Source organism: Diceros bicornis, chromosome 5, assembly GCF_020826845.1.
Source record: "Diceros bicornis minor isolate mBicDic1 chromosome 5, mDicBic1.mat.cur, whole genome shotgun sequence".
NCBI classification, from domain to species: domain Eukaryota; kingdom Metazoa; phylum Chordata; class Mammalia; order Perissodactyla; family Rhinocerotidae; genus Diceros; species Diceros bicornis.
The window spans coordinates 52,680,577-52,705,131 of record NC_080744.1 but is presented as its reverse complement, the minus strand read 5'-3'; the positions used below and the strand labels follow the sequence as shown (position 1 = coordinate 52,705,131).

Here is a 24,555-nt window from a genome sequence, read left to right as displayed (position 1 = left end):
CAGGCACTGTGGAAAGTACAGCCTTCAAATGATAGCAGAAGATTCCATGGTGGCCTTTTCTGACATCATTCGAACCACCACCTCTAATTTCTTGAGTAGATTCAGAAAAGTACCCAGTCCTGAGATTTTCATTTGAAACAATGCGTGCATGCAGTTGGAATCTCAAAGGCCAACTGCCCACTGCCTTGTCAAAGTATGTGAGCCTGTAGCCCTTAAGCCCTGCACAGAGGACTGGGAAAAATCTTCCTGGCAGTTGGGATAGGAAAAACAAAAGATCCCTATGAATAATTTAATACAAGGCAGGAAGGTCAGAGGTTGAAGCGGCTGGCGCCTTTAAACTCCCACCTCAATGCCACTGGAGATTTAACTTGTCCAACACTTAGCAAGCACCTACTATGTGTAAGTCACCTTCCAGATGTGGAGGACACACTGTGAAGCCTGCACACAGCAAAGGTATCAGCTAGGTTAGGTTCAGCTGCAAGTGACAGAAAATAACTGTGGCTTAAACAATAAGAAAGAAGTGTGGAGGTAAGCAGTCCAGAGCTGGTATCATGACTCCATAGTCATTAGGGGTCCAGGCTCCTCCCCTCCTTGTGCTCCATTTACTTAGAACATGGCTTCCATCTTCACGGTTGCCTCAGGATCCAAGACGGCTACTGGATTTCAGCCATTGTGTCCATGTTCCAAGCACTAGGTAGCAGGACAGAGAAAAAGCAAAACAGGTGCACTGTCCATACAAGTCAGTCCCTGGAACCTTTCCATAAGCCCCACATTTCACACCTTCACCTTTCACTTATTAAAGTTAAAGTCACTGGCCCATAACCAGGTGAAAGGGAGGCTGGGAAAAACAGTCTTTTAGCTTGGCTACACCTAAAAAAAATCTGGCTTTTGGGTACTGAGGAAGAAGGGGAGAATAGATACTGGATATAAAATTAGCAGTCTTTGCCACAGAACGCATAAAAGGAAAATTTGAGGAAGAGCCAATTTGGAGCTCTACTAAGGTCAGAAGAACTGGTAGTACGGGAAAAAAAAGGTATTGAGGGATGAAGGCTCAAATGACATTATTCTTCAGGGACAACTAAAAACTTCATTAAATTGAAAGTGTTTTGAACAAGTAATAAAACCAATTTTCCAGAACCATCCACCTTCGAATTGAATATATTTCACGAAATACCAATGCTGGTAAGGAAATTTCTTAGGCGTCCTAAAACTGTGGCTTCAGGAATCACCTAGCAGCTTTTAAAAATACAAATCCCTGAGATCCTCTTTTGGAAATTCTGATAGTTTAGGGTTGAGGCCTACAATTCCGCGCGCGCGCACACACACACACATACGATTCACACAGGTAACTCTTCCGATGGGTGGTCTGGTTTAAAAACAGTGACATCATCCAAATCCTCATTTCAGACATGAGGAGACAATTTAAAACAGTCATGTGACTTGTCCAGGGTCCCAACTGCTGTAGGCAGAACTAGGACTAGAATCTAGGTCCCTTCAAGCATAATCCAGTTCTCTTTTCCCTGAAATCATTTCTATGAGGAATTTGAATTTGGGCTTCCAGGTTTCCAAACACAAAGATTCAGACCATCTAGCCACCCTCCGGCTGAAGAGTCAGTTTCCAGGCGAGACTAAATCTTCAACTAAACTATACTTACCTGGCCGCCAGCAAACATGGTCTAACCAACCATCTGCAGGAGCCCCTACTCCTGCAGTTCGACCCAACGCCTTCAAAGAAGTGTGCTTCTTGGTGCTGCACAGCCACCTAAAGAGGGGAACTCATGGAGTGCTTTAAAAACGAGTACGTACGTATAATATGCATGCATGAATCTGTATCTATACAGCCACATGGATATCCCCCTTCTCTGAGACCTCAAAGACCCTGGGGAGTGTCTACCCAGGGATGAAGGACAGAGGCCGGAGGTGATCCATATTTCAGTCAGCATCTGAACACAATCCCATGTTGGGAAATTCCCCACCTACACAGGAGTTTTGAAGTGAGGCAGTGTCCACCGGCAACAGGTAGGAATGAAAAGACCCAATTCTCATCTCTGCCGCCAGCAGCTAGGGCGTGGGCCTGTGTCCCAAGTGCAGCGTGGCCCCTGGTGGCACATCCTAATCAGAGCATGCCTATGGTGGGACCAGGCTGTGGTCCTACCTTCCCAGCTTCCCTTGGTCCCTGCACATTTCCACAGCCTGGTTCCCACCTTCCTAGCAATTCTGCGAGCCATACAATAGCCTCATAATATATTCCCTCTGCCTAGATCTACAAGGGTTAGTTTCTATTGCTAAAGATTAAGACCCATGATTGATGCCCTCATGGAACAAGGAGGGCTCCAGTTCCCCAGAGGTTATCCATTTCAGTATAAGTGGATAACCTGAAAGCGTGAGAAGGGAGGGGAAGACTTAAGGAAGACCCTGGGGCCAGGCTAGAACTTGCCTCACGCAGAGACCAGAGGGCACAGGAGGGATTTGCTTCTGGTGGAAGACTAGTGATTCCCCTGGGGTCTTCCCTTTCTTTTTCTTCCTCCTCCTTCTTCTGGCCCTGTCTGCCTTTCTTCTTGACAGAGACGAATCCATTTCTCCTCTTTCTTGCCTCTTCCATCCAAGAAATAAAGGTCTCTCTTTTGACTGAAAAATGAAACTCAAAAATACCTCATATCTGACAATTCTGACTCTCAATTTGTGCTTTGAAAACACCAGGAAATATGTAAAAATGGACTTTGATGAGGGTGGAGGAAACAAAAGTGCAAATTGGTACATTTAAGGCAGACAAGCTGAAATTTTAAATGTACACACCATCAGGGGGCCGGCCCGGTGGCGCAAGCGGTTACGTGCGTGAGCTCCGCTGCGGCGGCCCCGGGGTTCACCGGTCTGGATCCCGGGCGCACAGCACACCGACGCACCACTTGTTAAGCCACACTGTGGCAGCGTCCCATATAAAGTAGAGGAAGATGGTGACGGACGTTAGCTCAGGGCCAATCTTCCTCAAGAAAAAAGGGGAGGATTGGCATCAGATGCTAGCTCAGGGCTAGTTCTCCTCACAAAAAAATAAAAATAAAAATAAAAAATAAATGTACACACCATCTAATCCAAAAATTCTACTTCTAGTAATTAACGCTAAACAAAAGAATTATACAAACAATACTTCTAAGTGTAAAAATACTTGTATACAAGATATTTATAATAACTCAATGTCCATTAATAGGAGGTTGCTAAATTATGATATAATTAGAATACCAAGAATACGTAGGATACCAAGAAGCTATTTTAAAAAACAAGATTTATTTACACAGCCAAAGAAAGTATCAAGATACATTGTTAAAAAAAATAACAAAAATAACTATCAGAATAATGGATAGAGTTATAGAGTTGCCCCATTTCTGTAACGTAATTTTATGCATAAAGTTACATAAAAATCTGAAAAGAATGTTTGCCAAGTTCTTAAAAAGTAATTATGACTGGAGGTGATAAAATAGGGTACTTTCAACTCAAACCACACGTTTCTGTAGTGCCTCAATCTTGATTACAAACAAGTTACTATTATAGTAAGAAAAAAAAATCAATGGCAGCTGAAATGGCCTTTGAGCACGCAAATAGTGGTGCCGTGAAGTCCAGATTCCCTTTTAGGCAACAGGCTGTCACAAAGCCAGCACCCAACACGAAACACAATTCAACTTCCTTCTTCCTTTGCTTCTTACATACACCCGTACACAGTTGGGAATTACAATCCCCAGCCCAAAGCCAAGTAGAAGCAATAACATAGATGTGTGAGCTGCTGTAGAATCAAACAAGGGATCAGTTACAGATGACAACAGAAAAACTGCAAAAGGCAGTCATGAGAATTAGAAGCACAGCAATCTCCACAGCTATTTTTGCATAGGATCAAAGAGACTTATGCACCTAGAGCCTCTAAAGATATCTCCACATGATAAATAAGACTAATAAGAATGAAAATGGTCAATTTTATTTAGTGTCTAGGTTTCTGTAATTCAGGGAAATGTGTCCCTATTAAAATTTCAATTAAAAAACAAAATGTTTAGTCTTATTGCTTGAAGAAATAAACTTCAGAAATCAGGAAAATGAACTAATATGAAATATCTAATTGCTCAACATGCTCTATAATTAAGCTATTATTTTTATTTAGGTTGTATTTACTCAATAAAGTTTTAAGGATTCTTGTTTTTATTTTTAAAAGCCATTACATTAAATATTCATTATTCTTAAAAGTAATTCTCACACACACCCAAAATTAACTTATACTCACATGAGAGAACTTGACCCCAGGTCAGCAATCCTCAATAGAAAGATTCCATATCTTCTGCTCTTAACAGAAAACCAAGAGATCTCTGATTGTCATGAAGATATAGAGTAAATTCAGGATTGGAGCATTGTGTATTTTTTTTCTATTTTCCCCCCCAGAAGATTTTTATTGCCAACAAAAATGTGTCCTGGGTTTTCAGGAGATTCAGCATGGCTTCAAAGAACAAGGTCCCACTTTCCAAAATACTAACCAACTAAAAATTTCAGCCAACACAAATTATTCAAATATAGACCATAAATAGGACTTTGAGATTAGATTCAATGTTGAACGACAACAAACAGATGTAAAGCATTTGAAGGACACAGGACAATTGTTAAAAATATAAAGCCTATACACCAAATAATGAACTATTCTCCATTCAAAGTGTCGTTCCCTGTGTGTTAACGTTCAAGTGGGTTAAAACAATACAGGTGTGTGTACCTTCGCAACTGGGCAAACAACCTGCCAGTTAAATTAAATTCAATTTACACTATGACGCGAGCCCAGTTTTCCAACATGCACAGTTACTAGGTATGAAATAAGACTTATTTTTCAAACACGCTGTACATTACATGGCTGCCATGCAGGTTACACTTTCTCACAGCACTCAAATCTTGTCTGGAAGCATACAGCCCTTCCCAGAACCACAGTCCCTGGGGCATAGCAGGTGCACGATAAATGCTGGCTTCTTTTCCCCTTTCCTCCTTCCTCCAAATATCATAGGAAAATGGCAATATGATGCACACTTATAATATCACAACTCTATTCCTGGGCCTTCCATTCATTGCTTTCCCATTTCATTATACGGGCACCCAAAATACCCGTTTTAATATTATCTTGCATGCATGAAACAACTCCAATTTTGTACAGAACATACAAATACATACATATGTGCAGTGGAAAAAAAAGGAAATAGGGCCGGCCTGGTGGCGCAAGTGGTTAAGTGCGCGCACTCCGCTGCGGCGGCCCGGGGTTCGCCGGTTTGGATCCCGGGCACGCACCGACGCACTGCTTGTCAAGCCATGCTGCAGCGGCGTCCCATATAAAGTGGAGGAAGATGGGCATGGATGTTAGCCCAGGGCCAGTCTTCCTCAGCAAAAAGAGGAGGATTGGCAGATGTTAGCTCAGGGCCGATCTTCCTCACAAAAAAAAAAAAAAAGAAATACATTCAAATATTAACAGCTGTATATCTTGATGGTAGAACTGAAAACAGTTTTTAATCTTCCCCTTAGACTTTTCTGTATTTTCCAAATGCATTACAATAAGCATCTGTTGATTCAAAACAGAGTTTGATACAACACAGTTCCTCTACACTCTCACCAGAATGAGCAAAATGAAGACGGCACACAATAGCAACTGCTGACACTGGGGCCACTGAAACTCACACACTGCTAGGCACGCCTGCAAACTGGTACAACCACTTTGGAAAACTGTTCCACAGTATTGACCACAGCTCCACACATGTGAAGACCCAGCAATTCCACTCCTAGACAGATACCCAAAGAACTTGCATACATATACAAGAATGTAACACCATTAATAACAGCCAAGAACTACAAACAACCCAAAACCCATAAACAGTAGAGTACATAAATCAATGATCGAGGTACAGTCATAGAATGAGCAATATTTAGCAACGAGAAAGAACAAATTACTGCTACACACAAATCCGGGGATGAATTTCAGACATAATGTTGAATGAAAAAAGCCAGACACAAGAGTACATACATACAATGAATATAATTCCATTTTATGAAGTTCAAGAACAGTCAAAATTTACCTATGGTGATAGAAACAGGATGGTGGTTATCTTTGTTAAGGAATAATAACTGGGGGGGCCAGCTGGTGGCACAAGCAGTTAAGTGGGTGTGCTCCGCCTCGGCGGCCCGGGGTTTGCAAGTTCGGATCCCAGGCGCACAGTGACACACCGCTTGTCAAGTCATGCTGTGGCTGCATCCCATATAAAGTAGAGGAAGGTGGGCATAGATGTTAACCCAGGGCCAATCTTCCTCAGCAAAAAAAGAGGAGGACTGGCAACGGATGTTAGCTCAGGGCTGATCTTTCTCACAAAATAAATAAATAAATAAATAAAAGGAATAATAACTGGGAAGAAGCATGAGAAAACTTCTGGAAGATATTATACACTTAGGATTTCTGCATTTTTCTACTTTCAATGTTTGTTTGTGTTTTTTTTAGGAAGAATGGCCCTGAGCTAACATCTGTTGCCAATCTTCCTCTTTTTTCTTTCCCCAAAGCCCCAGCAGATAGTTGTATGTCATAGTTGTGCATCCTTCTAGTTGCTCTATGTGGGATGCCGCCTCAACACGGCTTGATAAGCAGTGAGTAGGTCCGTGCCCAGGATCCGAACCTGCAAACTCTGGGCCACCAAAGTGGAGTGTGCGAACTTAACTGCTACGCCACTGGGCTGGCCCCTGCACTTTTCTACTTCAAAAAAAAAAAAAACATAACTGGGTTTGCACCATAGCTCTATAACCACTTACTGGCTGTATGGCCTTGGGCAAATTTCTTAACCTCTCTAAGCTTCATTTTCTACATCTGTAAGTGGGGATAAAAACAAAAACATCACTTATTTGATGGAAATGTGACAAGAATTAAATTGGGCAATGCATTAGAGTGTTTAACATAGTGCCCAGCACAAGGCAAGAGCCCAATGCCTAACAATAACAGCAAGGGCAAACACCTCCTGAGGTCTTACTAGGTGCCAGGCACTGCTCTAAGCTCTAAGCTCTTAATCACTTTGCAATACCATCTCTCTCAGTTCCTGTTCTTACTTACTACTCAAATCCAGAAGTGCAGGCTGTGACCTGGACGCTCAGAAGTCATCTGTGTAAAACACCAACCACAGCATTTATGTCAAGAAAAAAGGTGAATCACTAGTTATATTCCTGCTGAGGTTTTAATGGAAGGAAACTGGCAGGAGCCACACATCAGGATTAATCACTGACAACTGAAGAGAAAAACGACTTGAGCTTCTGAAGCAGTAGCTGCTTTCTGCAGGAGGAGAAAGAATATTTTATTCCAGCAGAATAATTCATTTTAAGTTGAGGAGTCATCTGGGAACTGAAAGAGCTCATCTTTCTTCCCTACAGAAAGAGAAGAGACAAGTAACTCTGTTAAAAGTTTTTCATGTTGACCAGATAAATTTACTGCCCTTTAATGTATTTCAGATTTACAACTAAAATAATTTTTAAAGTATATGCTTGCTACGTAAAGTAACTTAAAATGCTGGTCACAAAGCAAGGGACTCAGATTATATAGTTAAATGAAACACGGATACAATAGTCTCCAAATTACAAGATTAACTGGTAGATTTAGGAATGACCTTTTGCTTCAATTAATTTTTAATTTACTTTCAAGTAAGGGAAGACAGACTGTGTGGATTTGAACCTAGCCCCATGACTTACTAGCCCTATCACCTTGGACAAGTTACTTAATCTTGCTGTGCCTCAGTTTCCTCAACTGTAAAATGGGATCATAATAGGGTTATTATAGGGACTAAATGAGTTAATAGATGTTGAGTGCTTAAAACAGTACCAAGCACTATAAGTGCTACAGAAGTGTTACTATCATTAATTTTTATATTTTCTGATGTAGATGCAGAATTCATCTAAAATTATAAAATTTACTCACAGAATTTGCAGCTATAGGATGGACTGTCTAAAAATCAGAGGAGAACGTATTTAGTAAGATTATCGCAAGTGAGCATGAATATTTGGTTTGTAGGCACACACATGCGCACACAAAACTCTCCCTCCCTCGCTCCTTCTCTCTCTCTAAGCAATTTAAATCACTCTACAACATAACGTACCAATGATCTCAGGTTCTTTTGACCCCAAAATGATCCCAACAAAGATGTGAAATGTTACTTTTTTTCCAAATATTTCTAAGGATCCATTTAAAAAACACACCCTGAAAAGGTATATTTGCTTTTCGTATTTCAAAAACACACTGGAACCTTTCCATGGCACATTTGAGCCACAAAGTGGATGGTGTTCAAACACAGACTCTTTTCAACCTGTAGCAGAGGAGGCCTGCTAAAATTTTACATTTTCCTCCAATTGTGAGCACAGAAAGCTTTTCATTTTGTTCCAAAGGAAATGATCTTACCACAGCTCAACGATATCATCATTGTCTGAATAAAGTGGGTATCCGGTGGCATACAGAGGGCTAAAAAGACTCAGAAAGAGAACCCTCAAGCCAGGGCATTACAAGGAACACCAGCACAACACAGTAGTAGCACCCTCCTTCCCCCTCCCCCAATAAAAAGGCTTTTCAATACCCACATGCCTTTGCTTTTCCAAGTGGAAGAGAATTTTGCTCGAAAATACTACCTACATATAATTGTTTCATTTCACCAATAAGCACATTCACACTTTTCTACTAATACTGGCCAATCAGCTCAAAAATCCCTATCTCATTACTACTATCTGTGGCTTCTTCCTATTATCAGCATGACATAATTAAGATAGCAATTTTCTGATTTATTAGTCCAGGGTATCAAAGAAACTTATTTTGCTTAAAAAAATAACTATTCGTTCTATACTTAATAGACTTGAGGACATCTGGATAACTCTCCATTGAAGCCACATCTATAAATACAGCTAACCCACGATGGTGGGTCCTGTCTTTGCCCTACCTTTGGTTGTAAAAACCTTATCCAGCTTCATTATCCAGAACGTGGCAGAGCAGGCTTCAGGATGAGATGGATGATGAATAGAAAGTTGCACACTCAGATTCGTAACAATGAATTAGATTCTGGGAGCTCAAGGAAAAAGTAGGAAATAGCAGCCATATTTTATTTGCAAAATGTATTTCCAGCAGAATCTACTTTCTTGCTGACCTGGGCTATTTGGTGGGGTTTTGGCACTTTATAAAGTCGCTTTAGGTCTTGATCAAAACATTCATTCATTCTTCAAATGTGTATTTGTCTCTACCATGTGTAAGACACTGTGCCGGGCACCATGGGAGATCAAAAATGACCTTATTTCACTCCTGGACTTTTTCCCTCCAAAATCTCCCTTCATGCGGATCACACACAGCCAAATAGCACCCCTCTCCCCTCACAACCAAGTTTCTGATAATGCCCACCTTAGGGCTCTGCTTTCCTCTCCTTAAGCCCCTACATGCTAAGAAAATACTTATTTTTTTTTTATTATAAAGGTAATACATACAGTGATTTTTATAAAATTCAAGCAGTCAAGAAGGGCATGAAGTGAAAAAGGAAACTTTCCCTCCCAACCATACCATCAATCCCACAGCCCAGAAGTAACCACATTTCTTGGGACTTCTAGAAATTTATATTCACAATCAAGAATCAAGTCTTTTTCTAAACCAAAATGAGGTGTCCGAATACATACTGATTTGCACCTTGCTTTAAAAAAAAAAAAAATAGCATATTTTTAAAACTTTTTTTAATCAGTACTTACAGATTTGCCCAATTCCATAACGTGCTTACACCTTAATTAATTCAACCAGTCCCCTGTTGAAAGATACTTAGGTTATTTCCAGTGTTTTGCTATTATAATGCTGCAATGGATGTCTCTGTGTGTTTGCCAGCTCACTTGTGCAGGGATATTCATAGCATCAATTCCTAACTGTGGAAGGGCGGAGTTAGAGGCTGCACAGTCTTAATTTTGAAGGACAATGCTGTGGCCGACACCAGCGGCTACCTACCCACAGCAACTGCCCCTTCCCCCTGGCCGCAAAGTTCCAGTTTTGTCCCCTTTCTTCCCAGTGCCCGTGTCCTTCAGGGAAGGCTGGGCCCCTATCTAAGTCCAACACAAGTCTAAGCAAGCTATGGGAACCCCATCTTCCCATGCAACTTATTGGTTTAGTTTGGGCATCTGACCCATTTTTGCCAAAGGGGCATGGAAGTTCTGCAGAGGGGTCCTAGCAAAAGTTTCTCCGTTTTCCTCTTTTCCTGCCTCTGGACATCACTGTGTGTGAGGATACAGGCTGGAGCAGTGGCAGCCACATTGGGACCATGAGGAGACAAGCTTGTGGACAAATGTCAAACACCAAGGCTGGCAAAGAGGAAAGCATCTGGGTCTTCCATTAATTAACCCCAAAATTGCCCTAACTTTGGACTTTTTGTCTACATGAGATAATAAATGTCTTTACCTTTTAACCACTTTAACTAGGTTTTGTTTACTTGGAGATGAAAGTACCCCCACTGTCAAGCAGCTCTCCAAAAGAAGCCCGCTGGATTTATAATCCCACCCACAGCACATATGAGAGTGTCTGTTCCTCACACCTTGGCTTCACAGGGTTTTAGTCCCCATCTATTCTCAGTGCATTTTCACTTAATGGCCAGAACCTTTTCTTCCTCAGAGAGTCTGGCAGCTTTTTACTTAAAAAAGGATACAATGCAAAAAGTTAACACAAAGACTGCTTGCCCTTGGCCAACATTTCATTCTGCTCCTCCCAAGGCATGGCACTGAGGCACCAGGTTCACCTGGCTCCTTCGGGAACGTCAGCACTGTCATCACTGGGCTGGGATATACGCTAATGGCTCAAAGCCAGTCCCACTCTGCCTGGGCTGAGGCAGGGTGGTGTGGAAGGACAACCCCTAGCCTGGAACTAGATGACCTAGTTGGGATCTGCTACCTATGAGCTGGGTGACTGAAGAGAAGTCACCTAACTTCCTGCGGCCTGTTTCTTCAGATATAAAAGGACGGCTCTGGAGACTGAGGCCCAGGGTCCTTACACAGATGGGGACAGGAGGCATGCAGGCCCTGATGATCAACTGTCACTGGCAATTCAAGGTGGGATCTAGGCTGATTCCCACAGACCTCTACTGAGAGGGGACCATGTGAAGGGCAAGCCGACTTCCTTGGATACTTCGGCACTCTTCGTCCTCTTTGCTTTCACTACCTGTCACTCTCCTGCCACCACAGTGGGCAGCCCGTCAGGTCATGACTACTGACCAGAAGAAAACCCAGCCCATCACTTCTGCTCCTCCCACAGAGAAGTGGAACTCCCAGGAGCATCACTGCAGTGAATGAAGATGAAGCAGTGTGCTGCCAGCCGAGAGTCAGTGCATGCCAGGCTAATTCATAGTGTTACCAAGGCCTAGGCTGGGACCTGGCCAAAACATATATGATTCTGCACCAAGCTGGCCTAGGTTTAGGAAGCCCCCAAAAGGCTGGCTTGACCCATACTTCCCTCTTCCTTCTCATTCTTTCTCTACATTGTGGTGGACTGAATCACTGTTCCCAAGGCTTCACTCTCCTATAATGGGGCTATATGTCCACCTTCTCGGCCATGTGACTTTGCAGTGCCTAGGATGGCCAGAGCATGCTCCCCTCCCCACTGATGCTGGGCTTCGCCATGTGATTTGTGTTGGTCAACGGAACGTCGGCAGAAGTGACAGTGGGTGGTTATGAGCCAAAGGCTTAAGAAGCATCGTGCATTTCCACTTGCCCTCTCATGTTACCGTGATCTGCCACAAGATTAGCATGCCCTGGGTATCTGCTGCCCCTTCAGCCTAGGTCCCAGAATAAGCACATGTGGAACAGACCTGAAGCCAAATAGAAGCTGGAGTATAGCCTGGCCCAGCCAAGGCCAGCCTAGGTCAACCACATCATATCCCACCGACAGATGAGCAAGTAGGAAAGTGAATGTTTGTGGCTGTAAGGCACTGAAATCAGGGATTGTTTGTGCTCAGCAACATTATGTAGCAAAACCTAATACAACCGTCGTAAGAACAAATATAATGATATTTGCCTGGCACGTAACAGACATGCAAAAATAAAATATTTGTGCTTGGGCCGGCCCCATGGCTTGGCGGTTAAGTGCGCGCGCTCCGCTGCTGGCGGCCCGGGTTCGGATCCTGGGCGCGCACTGACGCGCCACTTCTCCGGCCATGCTGAGGCCGCGTCCCACATGCAGCAACTAGAAGGATGTGCAGCTATGACATACAACTATCTACTGGGGCTTTGGGGGGAAAAATAAATAAATAAAAAATCTTTAAAAAAAAAAATATTTGTGCTTATTTTAAGGAGAGCTTAATTCATTCATCATTCAAACACATCCAGAGGCACCATGCTAGACCCACAGGAAGCTAAGCAAAATGAAAAAGACAAAAGAAACTAATGCCATGTCTTTTTAGTCTGGTAAAGCTCCAAGCTTCCTAAATCCCACTAGGGGAGAGGGGTCTGTGTTGACAAAGCTTCTATTCATTTCATTCATTCATTTATTGTCCTGGGTTAAATCACAGAAGGGAGGAACCTCAGCATCTGTGCATTTAAGGGATCTGATTCTTATATTTATTGATGGTGAAATCTACCTCCTTCTACAAATATACTGTTTATTTAAAAGTCAATTATTTGTTTAAAAGACAGAAAGAACTCCAATTATTTTTTTAATGAACTTCTTTGTTCTATTAATCTTCATTTATTCACTTAACATACACTTACTGAGCACCTATGATCCCACAGGTCTATGATCTGTATCTGTGCTAGGAAGCAGCACATACAATCCCTAGTCCCAACTCCCGGCTGCCCAGGTGCTGCCACCGACAACAAATGAATTATTTAAAAGTACAGTTGATATATCCATGTAGTATCCAAATTAAAATTTTAAAAACCCTATAGTTTAACTCCAACATTTTAGCATTTTACTTTTAAAAGAATTTCATTTCCTCTGCAAATGTCAAGATTTCACCACCCGTTTCTCCTTTTATTGAGGACAATACAGAAGACGGGTTCCAGCCATTTCCTTCTTACATTCCCCTCCACACAGAGTTGTGGGAGCCTCATACACTTAATAACCTTTGGCATGAAGTCTTTTCAAAGGTCTTTTGGAAGTCTAAATAAAATATATCCACTGGTGTGTCCCTCTTCCCACATGCATTTTCTCCCTCAGAGAACTTTAATAGACTCATCAAGCATGATTTCTCCATCTGCATGTCATGTTTTTTTTAAGGCTCCGGCAATATCACCCTCTCCCACGGATTGCACAACCCTGGGGGTATGGAGGTGAATTAGGTCTGAAAACAAGGAGCATTTCTACCATTCTAACAGGGAATTCACAAAAGCAAAGTGTCAAATAATAATAAGCACACACACATATACACCTCCCTGCCCAGACATTGTTCTAAGCACTTTAGACATATGAACTCATGGAACACCTAACCCTGGAGCCAGGATTTGGACCAGACAGACCGGACGGTCCAGCGCCAGTCAGGCTGGTGACCGCCAGGCCCTGCAGCCTCTCTACACATCCCAACCTGCGCCAGTGACTCTGGACTTCCCACTCTCCTGTCCTCGGCCAGCGCAGCGAGGACCCCAGGAAATCAGCACAAAGGGAAGGCGTCCTAGAGCGTCCTTCGTTTCAGGACTCACCCCTGTGATAAAGCCTCAAGTATCCCAAGAAAGGGCCTCCGTAAGCCCCCTAAAACAGCCAACATCCTGCTTCCTCATGGCAGGGCCTACTCACCTCTCCAGAATCAGAGCAAAAAGCAGAGCCTCCTTGGCTACCAGGGCCCAGGGCCTCCTCGGCACAGGAAAGCTCCAAATCCTGGCTGAAAGCTCAGGCCTCGCCCAAAGGACCCAGAATCTCAGGAGCCCTGAGCTGCTCTCCCAAATGCTTTAATCTCTTCTCACTGAAGCCCCCCGCCCTGCTACCAAGGTCAGAATGGGGGGCGGAAGGATAGAAAGGAACACATCACCTCCTATCAGTTTAGTCTCTCTCCAGAGAGCTAGTTTTACATCTCTATGCCACTTTAGGCCTCCCCAAATCTTCTACCAGTGGTGACTGAAGGGGGAGGGGGAGGACAGAGTCAAGATTGTCTGGGTCAACGACAACTACAAATCTGACCCAGGCCTCCACCTGGAAAGCTAAAGCAAAGACATTATTAAAGTCACAGGTTAAGGATCACTCACTCTACAGCTCCTCATTTAGAAGCCTGCAGTGGCATTAAATGTAAACACTTCCCCAGAATGCTTTAAAACACAGGGAGGTTTTTATTAAACGACTTAATTGAGGGCCACTTCTCATTGTGGAAAGCTTTTAAACCGAGGAATAACAGGGTCCTGGTGGGTGTTTTCCAGACACATGTTTTTAAAACCCGCCACGCTGTCCTGGGGAAATGAAGCACAACTCGAGGCCCCTGTGTGCTCCTGCTGCTAATTTTTCAGCAGAAATAAAATACCTAATAAGATGTGCTCCCAGCAGCACCACGAACCTGGCGTGAGAGCTCGGTTCCAATATTCATTTCAAGGGTCATTAGAATCACTAGATGGGAAAAGTGGAAAAAGTAAGGTTGGCCAAAAAGAACCAAAATAAATGAAGAAAGACATTTCAAAGCTTGAAAACAGGACACGATATGGGAGAAGAGCCCTGATGGAACTGAGGCTTGGGCTGCTCTACAAAGACACCAGGTAAGAAGGAATGAGGTACGATGCACAGATGAACCTGGAATCCATTACGCTACAGGAAAGAAGCCTGACACAAAAGGCCACATATTGTATGATTCCATTTATATAAAATATCCAGAATGGGCAATTCCACAGAGACAGAAAGTAGACTGGTGGTTGCCAGGGACTGGGGGGAGGGAAGAATGTGAAGTGACTGTTAATGGGTACAGGGTTTCTCTTTAGGGTGATGAAAAAGTTCTGGAATTAGACAGTGGTGGTGATTGCACAATGCCGTGAATGTACTTAATGTCACTGAACTGGTTAATGAATGTCACTTTAAATTGGTTAAAATGGTCAATTTTATGTTGGGTGTATTTTACCATAATAAAATAAAAAATGATACCAGGAACTCCAGAAAAATCCTTTTTCAGCTCCTAACCCTGGAGCAATCCCTCCCTCACCTGAGTAAAAATATCCATGCTATATGCCAAAGTAATAAATAATATTATTTTACTAATAACACTCATTTATTGAACTAAGCTTCCCACGTGCACCATGCACTTCTCAAGGACAAGTCACTTCCCCCCACACCTGTCCTCAGGTGAGTGGTGGTATCATTAGCCTCACTTTACAGGTGAGGAAACCAAGGCACAAGGAAGTCAAGGAGGTTGCCTGGAGTCACACAACCAATAAGGGAAAAGCCAAAGGATGAACCCAAAGGTGGGGGACCAGGTAGCTTACACCTCCCACCCATGCTCTCAACCACGGCCATACTGCCGCCCAATCACACACTCCGCTGCAGGAATGCTTCCTGGGCCTAGCTGATTTACCACTTTGCCCAAAACACAGATATTCTTTGGCTATGGAGCCCTAATCCTTCTTTAGTTGCATTTACTGAGTGACCACTTATGAACAAGTTTCCCTGAAAAATACGTTCAAAAGCCCACCTCAGGAATCATACTACACCTTCACGTTCATAGAGTTATTTTCATATGCGCAGATTTATTTTATTTAGTCCTAGGGACAACATGATAAGATAGGACGGTGACGCAATTACCTGTCCTTTTACGAGGAGAAAAGCCAGCCTCATCAGTTCTGGAGCTGATCTCAGCCACACAGCGGGTGCAGGAGCCTGGCTTCCTCTCCAGGACCCCACTGGGCTGTCTTCTTAAGAGGCTGTCTTCCTTAAGAGCTGGGTTTAACTCCCCTGAGATGTTAAGGGATTCTTTTTTAGCATATAAGTTATTTATATGTAAATTTATATGTATTATTTATATGTAAATAGATTCAAGCAATTACAAATGAAGTTAAGGAGCACTTCATGGGGGAGGAAACTAGCTCCTCTCACTCTTCAGGGGCACCTGTGGGGCAACCCAGAAGCATCAATAAAAGGCTAAATTCCATTCCTCCCGCCCTACTTAAGAAAGGAGGGCTCTGTGTCCCTGGCCACAGCTCGCTTTGATGAGAGATGTTAAAAACAACCACCACTGCTAGAGGCTCCACCTTGCCAGAGACTTCTGACATTTGGGGCCCGATAATTCTTTGTTGTGGGGCTGTCCTGTGCAGTGGAGGGTATTCAGCAGCATCTCTGGCCTCTACCCACTAGAAGCCGGCAGCCACCAGCACCCCCAGTCGTGACAACCAAGAATATTTCCAGATATTGTCAAATGTCACCCAGTGGGGCCCCGTTTGAGAGCCACTAGACTACGTCAAAGGGATGTGGCCCAAATACCTCGGCCAGGTAAGCGCTACATCCCCATGTTACAGATGAGGAAACAAACCCAAAGTGGAAGAGGACCCTGCCCAGAACACCACACTCCCAGTGACAGGCAAATGTGGCTTCCAGGCCAAGTCAGTGAGACTCAAGGCTCTTACCCCACGGTGGGAAGAAGGAATGAGAATACAAGAGATAGAACTACTTGCTACCAGCTCCTGTACTTCAATGTTCAACTGTGCCTTGCCCTAGGAAAACGGACGGCGGGACTGAACCCTCCCGGTGTTTGGTCCTCACCTCCAAAGAAAACATGCTCGGCCGGCTCTGTTGGCAAGAGCAGCCCCAACAATGCCTGGAAGTCTGAAGGGCCTCCTTTACTCCCAGAATAATCTGCATTATTTGAATAATAAATGCTTTAAGCACAGACAAAAACGAAAGATCACTGGCCATGAGAACTTGAAATACATTTTTTAAAAACTTGCTTTTATCAAGAATTCGCTCTGATTATTTGTGTGAAACATTCTCCTCACACTCCCACCCTTCTTGGTGCTCGTCTGTTTTTCTGTTTAGAAATCACTGTGGCAGCTAGAGAGAGACAGATGAAACACAAGGATGTCAAGTTTCCAAAGGCTGGCTGACTTCCATCCTGCCTTTCACAAACCTTTACTGAGCACCTACTTTCTGCTAGATGCGGGGATACAGGTCAGTGGAGAGATCCCTCCTCTTTTTAGGTCTGTTTACAGGTTTGTGGGAGGTTAGACACGTAAACAAAGGGTGCTGACGGTCTCCTAACAGCTGAGATGAAGGCATACACAAGCAGTCAATAATATGACGAAGAAATGAATGAGGGAGTAAACTGAGGAAGAATGAAGAGCCAGGGCAGCAACCAGAGCTCTAAGACGGTAATAGCACGGCTCAGGGCCAGACAAGTGTGAACCTTGGATCCCACCACTTGGGAGCTGCCCAACTTTGACAAGCTACCCAATTTTTCATGGCCTTGTTTCCCTCACCTGTTAAGATGGGTTCATGATAGTACCTGTCCTGTAGAGTTGCTATGACAAAAGCTCTCAGACAGGGCTGGAGGTGAGGGAAGGGCTCTAGGAGCATTTGCTATTATAATGAGAATTACTAATCTTGGGCAGGTCTGCTGGGAAGTCTGGAGACCTCTCTCTCTTTGGTACCCCACGCAGCTGCCTTACACCCAGAAAGTGGACTCACTGCAGGTACCCTGACCGGTAGTGAGAGGTGGTCATGCCCTGAGCAGACCAGATAACCAGAAGAACCAAGTAACCAGTGGCTCTAGTCACTCCCTACTCTCCTACTTTCTCTCTCTCTATCTCCCATTTTACACTCCCATCCCTCACCAACTCCCACCCTACCCTCACCCCCTACAAAGAAACAGCTTATGGTGGCCCAGGGCAGTGCAGACAGTTAGAGCTGAGCTGGTCTGGCTACCTCTAGAACAAAGGTACTCAAGTCCCAAACCCAAAACTCACAAGTAAAAGAAATCTTAGGTTTGGTAAACCCCACCCTGCAGTCCCCTTTGCAGACTACTCTCTCTCTTATCTGTGTCTCCATTCTTTCTCTATCAGTTCCTCTCCAACTCCTAAAGCTTTCACTGTAATCTCCACTCTCGGTAAACTTTCCAGGTTTTTGATATTTGATTAGGGCACGGAGAGGGTCTAATCAACTCTTCAGCAGCTGCTGTGTAATTCTGAGCAAGTAACTGTTTTTAATAAGGAGGATAAAATTCTCATAGGCAAAAATGGTGGAGAATCAAATCTTTTAAAAAAAAAAAAAAAAAAGCTACCAACACAGCTACAATGAAGCTCAAGGATATAGATGTACTAGATATGGATATATATCATAGGCTATACTAGAAGCTCTGCACGACATTCAAAACTGGCCCATTTCTTTTTCCTTTGTAATCAAATCAAAAGAGGGTGGCTGGCTCGAGTCTGAAACTCTGAGGTGAATCCCCAGACTCCCACTCAGTACCACTCCAGACCTCACCAGGCTCCTCACCTGGAAAATGGGAGGAACCAAACCGATGTCACAGGATCCCTGGGAGGAGTCATGGTCCCAGTAGGTCCCCTCCCCTGAATGGACTATAAATTTGCAAGAGAAAACAGAGAGTCTGTTCCAAATGCAATAAAATACAAGGACAGAAAGCCAGGGGAAGTCAGGTAAGAACCAAGAGAATTTTTGAAACCAAAACTAGAAAATCTTGGTCGTTTTGCCTCAATCCTCTAGCACAGAGATAAGCAACAGTGAAATATTATTAATAATAAAGGGGCAGTATGGACCTTAAAAAACTACAAAGTAACAGCCTGAACCAAGGGTACTCCACCTAGGGCAAGCAGATCTCCCTGTGATTGGGCAGCAGGGAGTAAACTCCACCCTATAAACAAAGAGGCTGCCAGCCAGGCTGGCAGGAATATTCCACGTTCAGGACAAATGCCCTGTGCTCTAATCCCAAACACTCTAACTCCATGACGACCCTCCACAGAGTGCCCTGGAAGTATTCCCCGCAGCCGATCCTTCCCAGGTGGAAATATGGAGCTGGAGCCCACTGTAGCAATGAGCATGCATTCAGTAACCCTGTTTTAAACTCATCTTTACTAATTATAGCTCCACTCCACCTCTATGCCCTCACTACCTGTAATTTTAAGAGCTTGAGGTAATTACAATGCAGCAAAGTTTTGTTTCTGTCACAAGTACCACATAAACAGGAGCTGAATGTGCACAGCTTCATTCTGCTCCAGAATGCTCAACATTGAATTTTGTTTTTAACGTCTTTACCTACCAACCAATTATCTACAGAAATTCAGAGGTTTGCAGAGCTTGCAGAAATGTGGAGATAATGTCTCTCCAACCTAGGATTTGGGATCCATTCAGTGCCTTTCTGAACAGCCAAACCTACCCTCTCCATCAAAAAAAAAGAGAAAAGTAGGATTTCATAAAATTTCCCTTGGGATGACAAGCCAGCAGTGATCTTCAGTCTAATACTATACATCGTCTAGTAGAGGAAAACAATCAGCCCAGAGCTAAGGAGACTGTGATGTTAGAAAAACAATGCACTGAAAACACAATTTCTCAATCAGTTCTGCTTAAGAGGAGCAGGGAGCAGTAGAAAGAACTTAGCTTTGTATTCAGACAGACCCAAGCACTCTCAAACCTCAACTCTGCCGCTGCTTCTGAGCGCAGCAATCCAGCACCTCTTTGGGCCTCAGTTTCCTCATCTGTAAAGTGAGGCCACTGCCACCTGCCTCTCAGGAACAGACAGGTTCAGGGCAGTGGATGACAAGTGCTGAGCATGACACCTGGCACTTGCAAAGTGGTCAATAAACAAATGGTAACTCCTCTCACAACCCTGCGGTTATTAGCCCCATAGGTCAGCTATTTGGAAACCAGCTTCCCAAGGGAAAAACAGTGTGAAGTCCAGTTTTCAGTCTGTCCAAGGAAACCTGGGCTAAAGTGACAACAGCTTGATCAAGAACAAATATCCACGAGCTGGCTAGAGTCATAGACAAGACGCAACCGCTTGCTCTATAAGTACAACAGCTGCTGCCGTGACGTGGCCCTCTGCCCTCCTCCCAGCTCTGGGGCAGAGGTAGCCACTACTCATTAAGCTTATTATGCCAGTTACCAACATGCCAAAAATGGATCCAGCCACATTCTCCACCATCTTCCCAGCCCCAGGTAATATCCTGTACTACTTGGTTCCGGACTCCGTAAGCAAAATGCACCTGCCAGAATCTGGCCTCCTCTTTCTTCACTGCCCACCTCCCCTCTGCCTGATCTATGCACAAACCCTTCCCTCTCCTCCATCAGAAAAGTATCTGAAATCAGTCATTTAAAACTTGATGTAAGGGGGCCGGCCCCCAGTGGCGCAAGTAGTTAGGTGTGCACGCTCCGCTGCAGCGGCCCGGGCTTCGCCGGTTCGCATCCCGGGCGCACACCAACGCACTGCTTGGCAAGCCGTGCTGTGGCGGTGCCCCACATAAAGTGGAGGAAGGTGGGCACGGAGGTTAGCCCAGGGCCAGTCTTCCTCAGCAAAAAAAAAAAAGAGAGAGAGAGAGAGAGGAGGATTGGCAGATGTTAGCACAGGGCTGATCTTCCTCACAAAAATAAATAAATAAATAAAACTTGATGTAAGGACCTAATAAAATAAATTCTAATTGAAACCCAAGTAAAGTTTTTCTTGTACCTACTGAGCCGATGAATTGAGGAGGTGTCTATCCAGGTGAGGCTACTCAGGGGGCTCCTGGGTCCCCCCACTCCTTGAGCTCACCGTGATCATAAGAGCTGTAACACACGGTTTCCATCTCCACCAGACTTCAAGCTCCATAAGTCAGGGGCTGTACCTGTTTACCAAGAACTCAGGGAGAAAGACAGAGCTCTGCCAGTAGTGGGGGCTTGAGAAGAATTAATAAAGAAATGAAACAGCAAAAACAAACAAACAAAAACTGGGTGTGAATTTAAGATGAAGCACTCTCTCTCCCAGGGACACTGCTTTTGGGGCCGGAGGACAGTGCATGAAGAAGGAAGGCAAAGGGGGGCTGGAATGGGGCATTCAACTGAAAACTCCAATAAGCTTCCCCTACTGAAAGCCAGTCAACCCTGGTGCTATTCCCATCAAATCCCTTTTTTTCTTTTTTCTTTTCCACTTTCAGGGTTTTCGTGTCATAACTTGTTTCTTGATAACAGCAATGTCATGTGACAGAATAAAGTAAGCGCCTGGTCATTCAGGGGAAATTACCCAATTTCAATTCCCCTTGAACTTTGTTTGTCTCCTCTGATGCCAACCTCTCAGCCATTTCACTGCCCTTTAGTGCCAGGATCAGAGGAGGAAAAGAAAGGAAAAGCACAAAATCAGTTGTGTATTTTAAAGAGGTCAAGGGCATCTCTTAAATTAATGGGTTTCAGGGGGAAGGGGAGTTAAGGAGGCCATTAAATTTCTTTAACCACTCCTCACCCCATCTGTACAAGCAAATTAACTGTCCCCACTTGAAGAAAGAAAAAAAAGGAAGCCAATGGGGCAGTCTATTCTTAAATCAAAGATCACTCTTCTGAATGCTGTCTACCCTTTCTCTAAATGAAAAAGCCCTTCACTGAGTCTTTCTTCTTCTTATTCTTCACTTACTTCTAATCACTTTAGAATATTAGAGCTGCTCTCCCAAAGTGAGAAATGTCTCCATAAGTCTGTTTAGGTCCATATTTACATAGACTTTTTCTTCCTTCCTTCCTTCGTTCCTCTCTTCTTCCCTTTCTCTCTTTCTTTCTCTTCCTCTTTCTCTCTTTCTTTATCTCTTTCTTTCCAAAATGTACTATTATATTCACAGTGTAACTATTGCTGTTCAAGTGCAACTTTTCAGACACCAAGACTTCGATAGCATCCTCAAATAAACATTTTCTGCCAAAATGGAGACAAGATTAGCAAGTTAACAAACCATTCAATAAGAGCTTCATTTTGTTGGCCTGGTCCAAAAAATACCCACAAAAAATCAATAGTAGGAAAACACTTTCCATATGGTCTTGTTCCCCAAAGGTTGAGGATTTGGGTCAGGGGCCACCCTATGAGACCATGCACTCCACATAACCCCCATTCTCAAGCCAAGACAATCACGACGGCTCCCACAGCGGCCCCACTTCCAGCAACTGAAAACAATGATAGAGGCAGGGCATGGCAGTGGAAGGTGGGAAAGAGAAAAACCAACTGGGGCAAAACTCTATAACTTATTATTTTTCAAAATGAACGTTCTTTCGACTCATGTTAGGAGCTAGAAACGAACACAAATGTTCCCCCACCTCTGGAGGGCATTTTCTTGAAAGTATGTCACCCCACTACTAATAAAAATGCATTATAGAGGCTAGCACCTAAGAAAAAATAAAATCCACTGGTTTGTTGCCAGGTAGCCACATCCAGGTGGGAATCTATTACAAACATGATACTTAGGTATAACAGTAAATTAACCAAGATCCCAGGAGACTGTCACAGTAATAACATGGACACTGAAAATACACTTTCTTAATGAAATATATATGATCAAATTCAATCAATATATGCATACGTTCAATTTTTCCTTAATCCTATTTCCCCATCAGTTTTAAGATCATTTGACAAGTAGCTGAGGTCTCACCTCAGATGGGCCATGCTACCATAAGGCACTAGTTCCCTAACTCACACAGCATTCTATCAACAGGAAATATACACTGCGTTACATGTGCCGGGCTTACTCACACATCAGGAATAAGCTTAACCCACAAATGCACACACACTAACACAGTATCAACCACAAAACCTTGAGGATCTTGTTGGCTTCCTTTCTTGGAGGAAAGTTTCCCAAATTCATGCAAAATCATTACCTGTGACAGAGGGTCTCCAAAAGCTGATGGATTCCTAAGGTATTTTTCCTCCTTTTAATCTGAAATCCTTTCCAAATAGGACAAACTATCACTTGGTTTAACCCAGTATTATAACCTTGACCCTTGCAAGGACTTCATGGCTTAATTCCTACACTCCCACCTCCTTGGCAGAAAGTGCCCAGGCAATATTTACTGTAAACAGAAAAGGAGAAGCAAAGGGAACTTGAGAAAAAGGCACCATCTGCAGTCAAAGGTTGGAAAGCAGCAACCAACAGGGTCTTCAGGAGGAGAAGTGGGTTAGAGAAGGCGGAGTCAGGAGTGCCTGAGATGAGTTCTACGTTAGGGCTGAACTCCAGCAGTTCAAAAACTGGCTGTGGGAGCAAGTTCCAAAGCAGAGGTTCTCAAATGTGGCTGCGCGTTAGAATCACCTGGCATTTTAAATTCCATTGTCCAGGCTGCACCTCAGACCGACTCAATCAAGATCTCTAGAGGTGGCACCTAGGCATCAGTATTTCTTAAAACTCTCTAGATGTGCAGCCAAGTTTGAGAACCAATGCCCCAGAAGTCCCAACGTGTTTTGAGCAGCGTGTTGTGAGCAGCAGAGCAGCGTTGGAAAGGCGCTGCTTCCTTGGGGTGCGGGGGTACACACATTGCACATACACAAAGTTTTTAAAAATCCTGTGTAACTAACTCCGACATGACAGCCAAGCACCTGTCTGGAGGCCAAACAGTGATGCAACCGGGAAAAGTCCCTTGGAAAGCCAGGATATGTGCTCGAGTGAGACGGGGGTTTTCAGGGACGACCTGGCTGGACCGGGAAGGCCAGGGAGAGAGGGGCGGCCACCAGCCCTTTCTTTGCAAGGGATGGTCTGGACGAGCACGCTGAGAAATTAGATAAAACAGGGTGGGACAGGGACTGAGGCGCTCCGTTTGGGTCCCGGAGGAACCTGGCTCACTCCTAGCTGTCACTCGAGCCCGAGGGTCGAGGTAGGGGTGCGAAGGCGGCTAATCCCTCTTCCCTAAAGGGAAGTCCTGGAGGCCCTCCCCCAGCCCGGCGCGAGTCCCCCAGGGCTCCCCACCATCTGCTCGGCACGTCTTCCCGGCAGGGCGCGGAGGGCGGGAGCCAGGAGCGCACCTTCGAGCGAGGACCGGCGCGCCTGGCGGCGGCGCTGCGCGGCGCCGAGCTCGGAGGGCGGACGCGCGGGCTGGGCGCGGCGCACCTGGCGGAGCCCCAGCCCCTCCGGGTCCCGCCGCCCGCCGGCACCCCGGCCCCCGGGCCCGGCTCCCCGCGCACGCCGGGCCCGCGCCCGCTCTCGGCTCACTTACCGCCGCCGCCGCCTCCGCGGTCCCGCTCCCGCCGCCGCCAGCAGAGCCCGGCCCGACTGCAGGGGCCGCGGCGCCGCCAAGAGGCCGGGCGAGCCCGGGCCCCGCCCCGCCCCCCGCCCTCCGGGGAGGAGGGGCAGGGGGCCGCGCGGGGGCCAGACCCGCCCGAGCAGCCGCGGGACCAGCCGCCCGGGCTGGGGGAGTCCGGCGCCCCGACGCCCCCTCCGGGCGGGCCCGCCCCACCCCTCCTGTGGCCCCGCCGGCCTCCCTTCACTCCCCGGTCCCCTCGCGCTGCCCCACGCCGCTCGGGACACGTTTGCCCGGGCACCCCTACCCCACCCTCCCTCTGCCCCCGCCAGCACCTCTTCCCCACCCCACCTCGGGCCTCACACTCCTCCAGCAGCGCTTTGTCCTCACCCTTCCCCGGATCGGAATGTCCTCCCACCTCCCCTCCGACATCAGCGGGTATT

The 24,555-nt window shown here is 45.1% G+C and overlaps 1 protein-coding gene across 5 annotated transcripts in view; it reads right to left on the bottom strand.

Moving 5' to 3' along the window:
• Window positions 1-24,145, bottom strand: part of CGNL1 (cingulin like 1) — a 155,184-nt gene extending 131,039 nt beyond the window's left edge. For 2 of the 5 annotated variants that reach the window (XM_058541682.1, XM_058541683.1), the window contains exon 1: window positions 15,737-15,930. In XM_058541682.1, coding sequence (XP_058397665.1) covers window positions 15,737-15,769 — 33 coding nt within the window. In that variant the 5' untranslated portion in view covers window positions 15,770-15,930. Of the gene's footprint in view, window positions 1-13,759; window positions 15,715-15,736; window positions 15,931-24,088 lie in introns of those variants that run through there. The other 3 variants (XM_058541681.1, XM_058541678.1, XM_058541680.1) reach the window with 3 other exon arrangements.
• Between the last annotated feature and the right edge of the window lie 410 nt (window positions 24,146-24,555).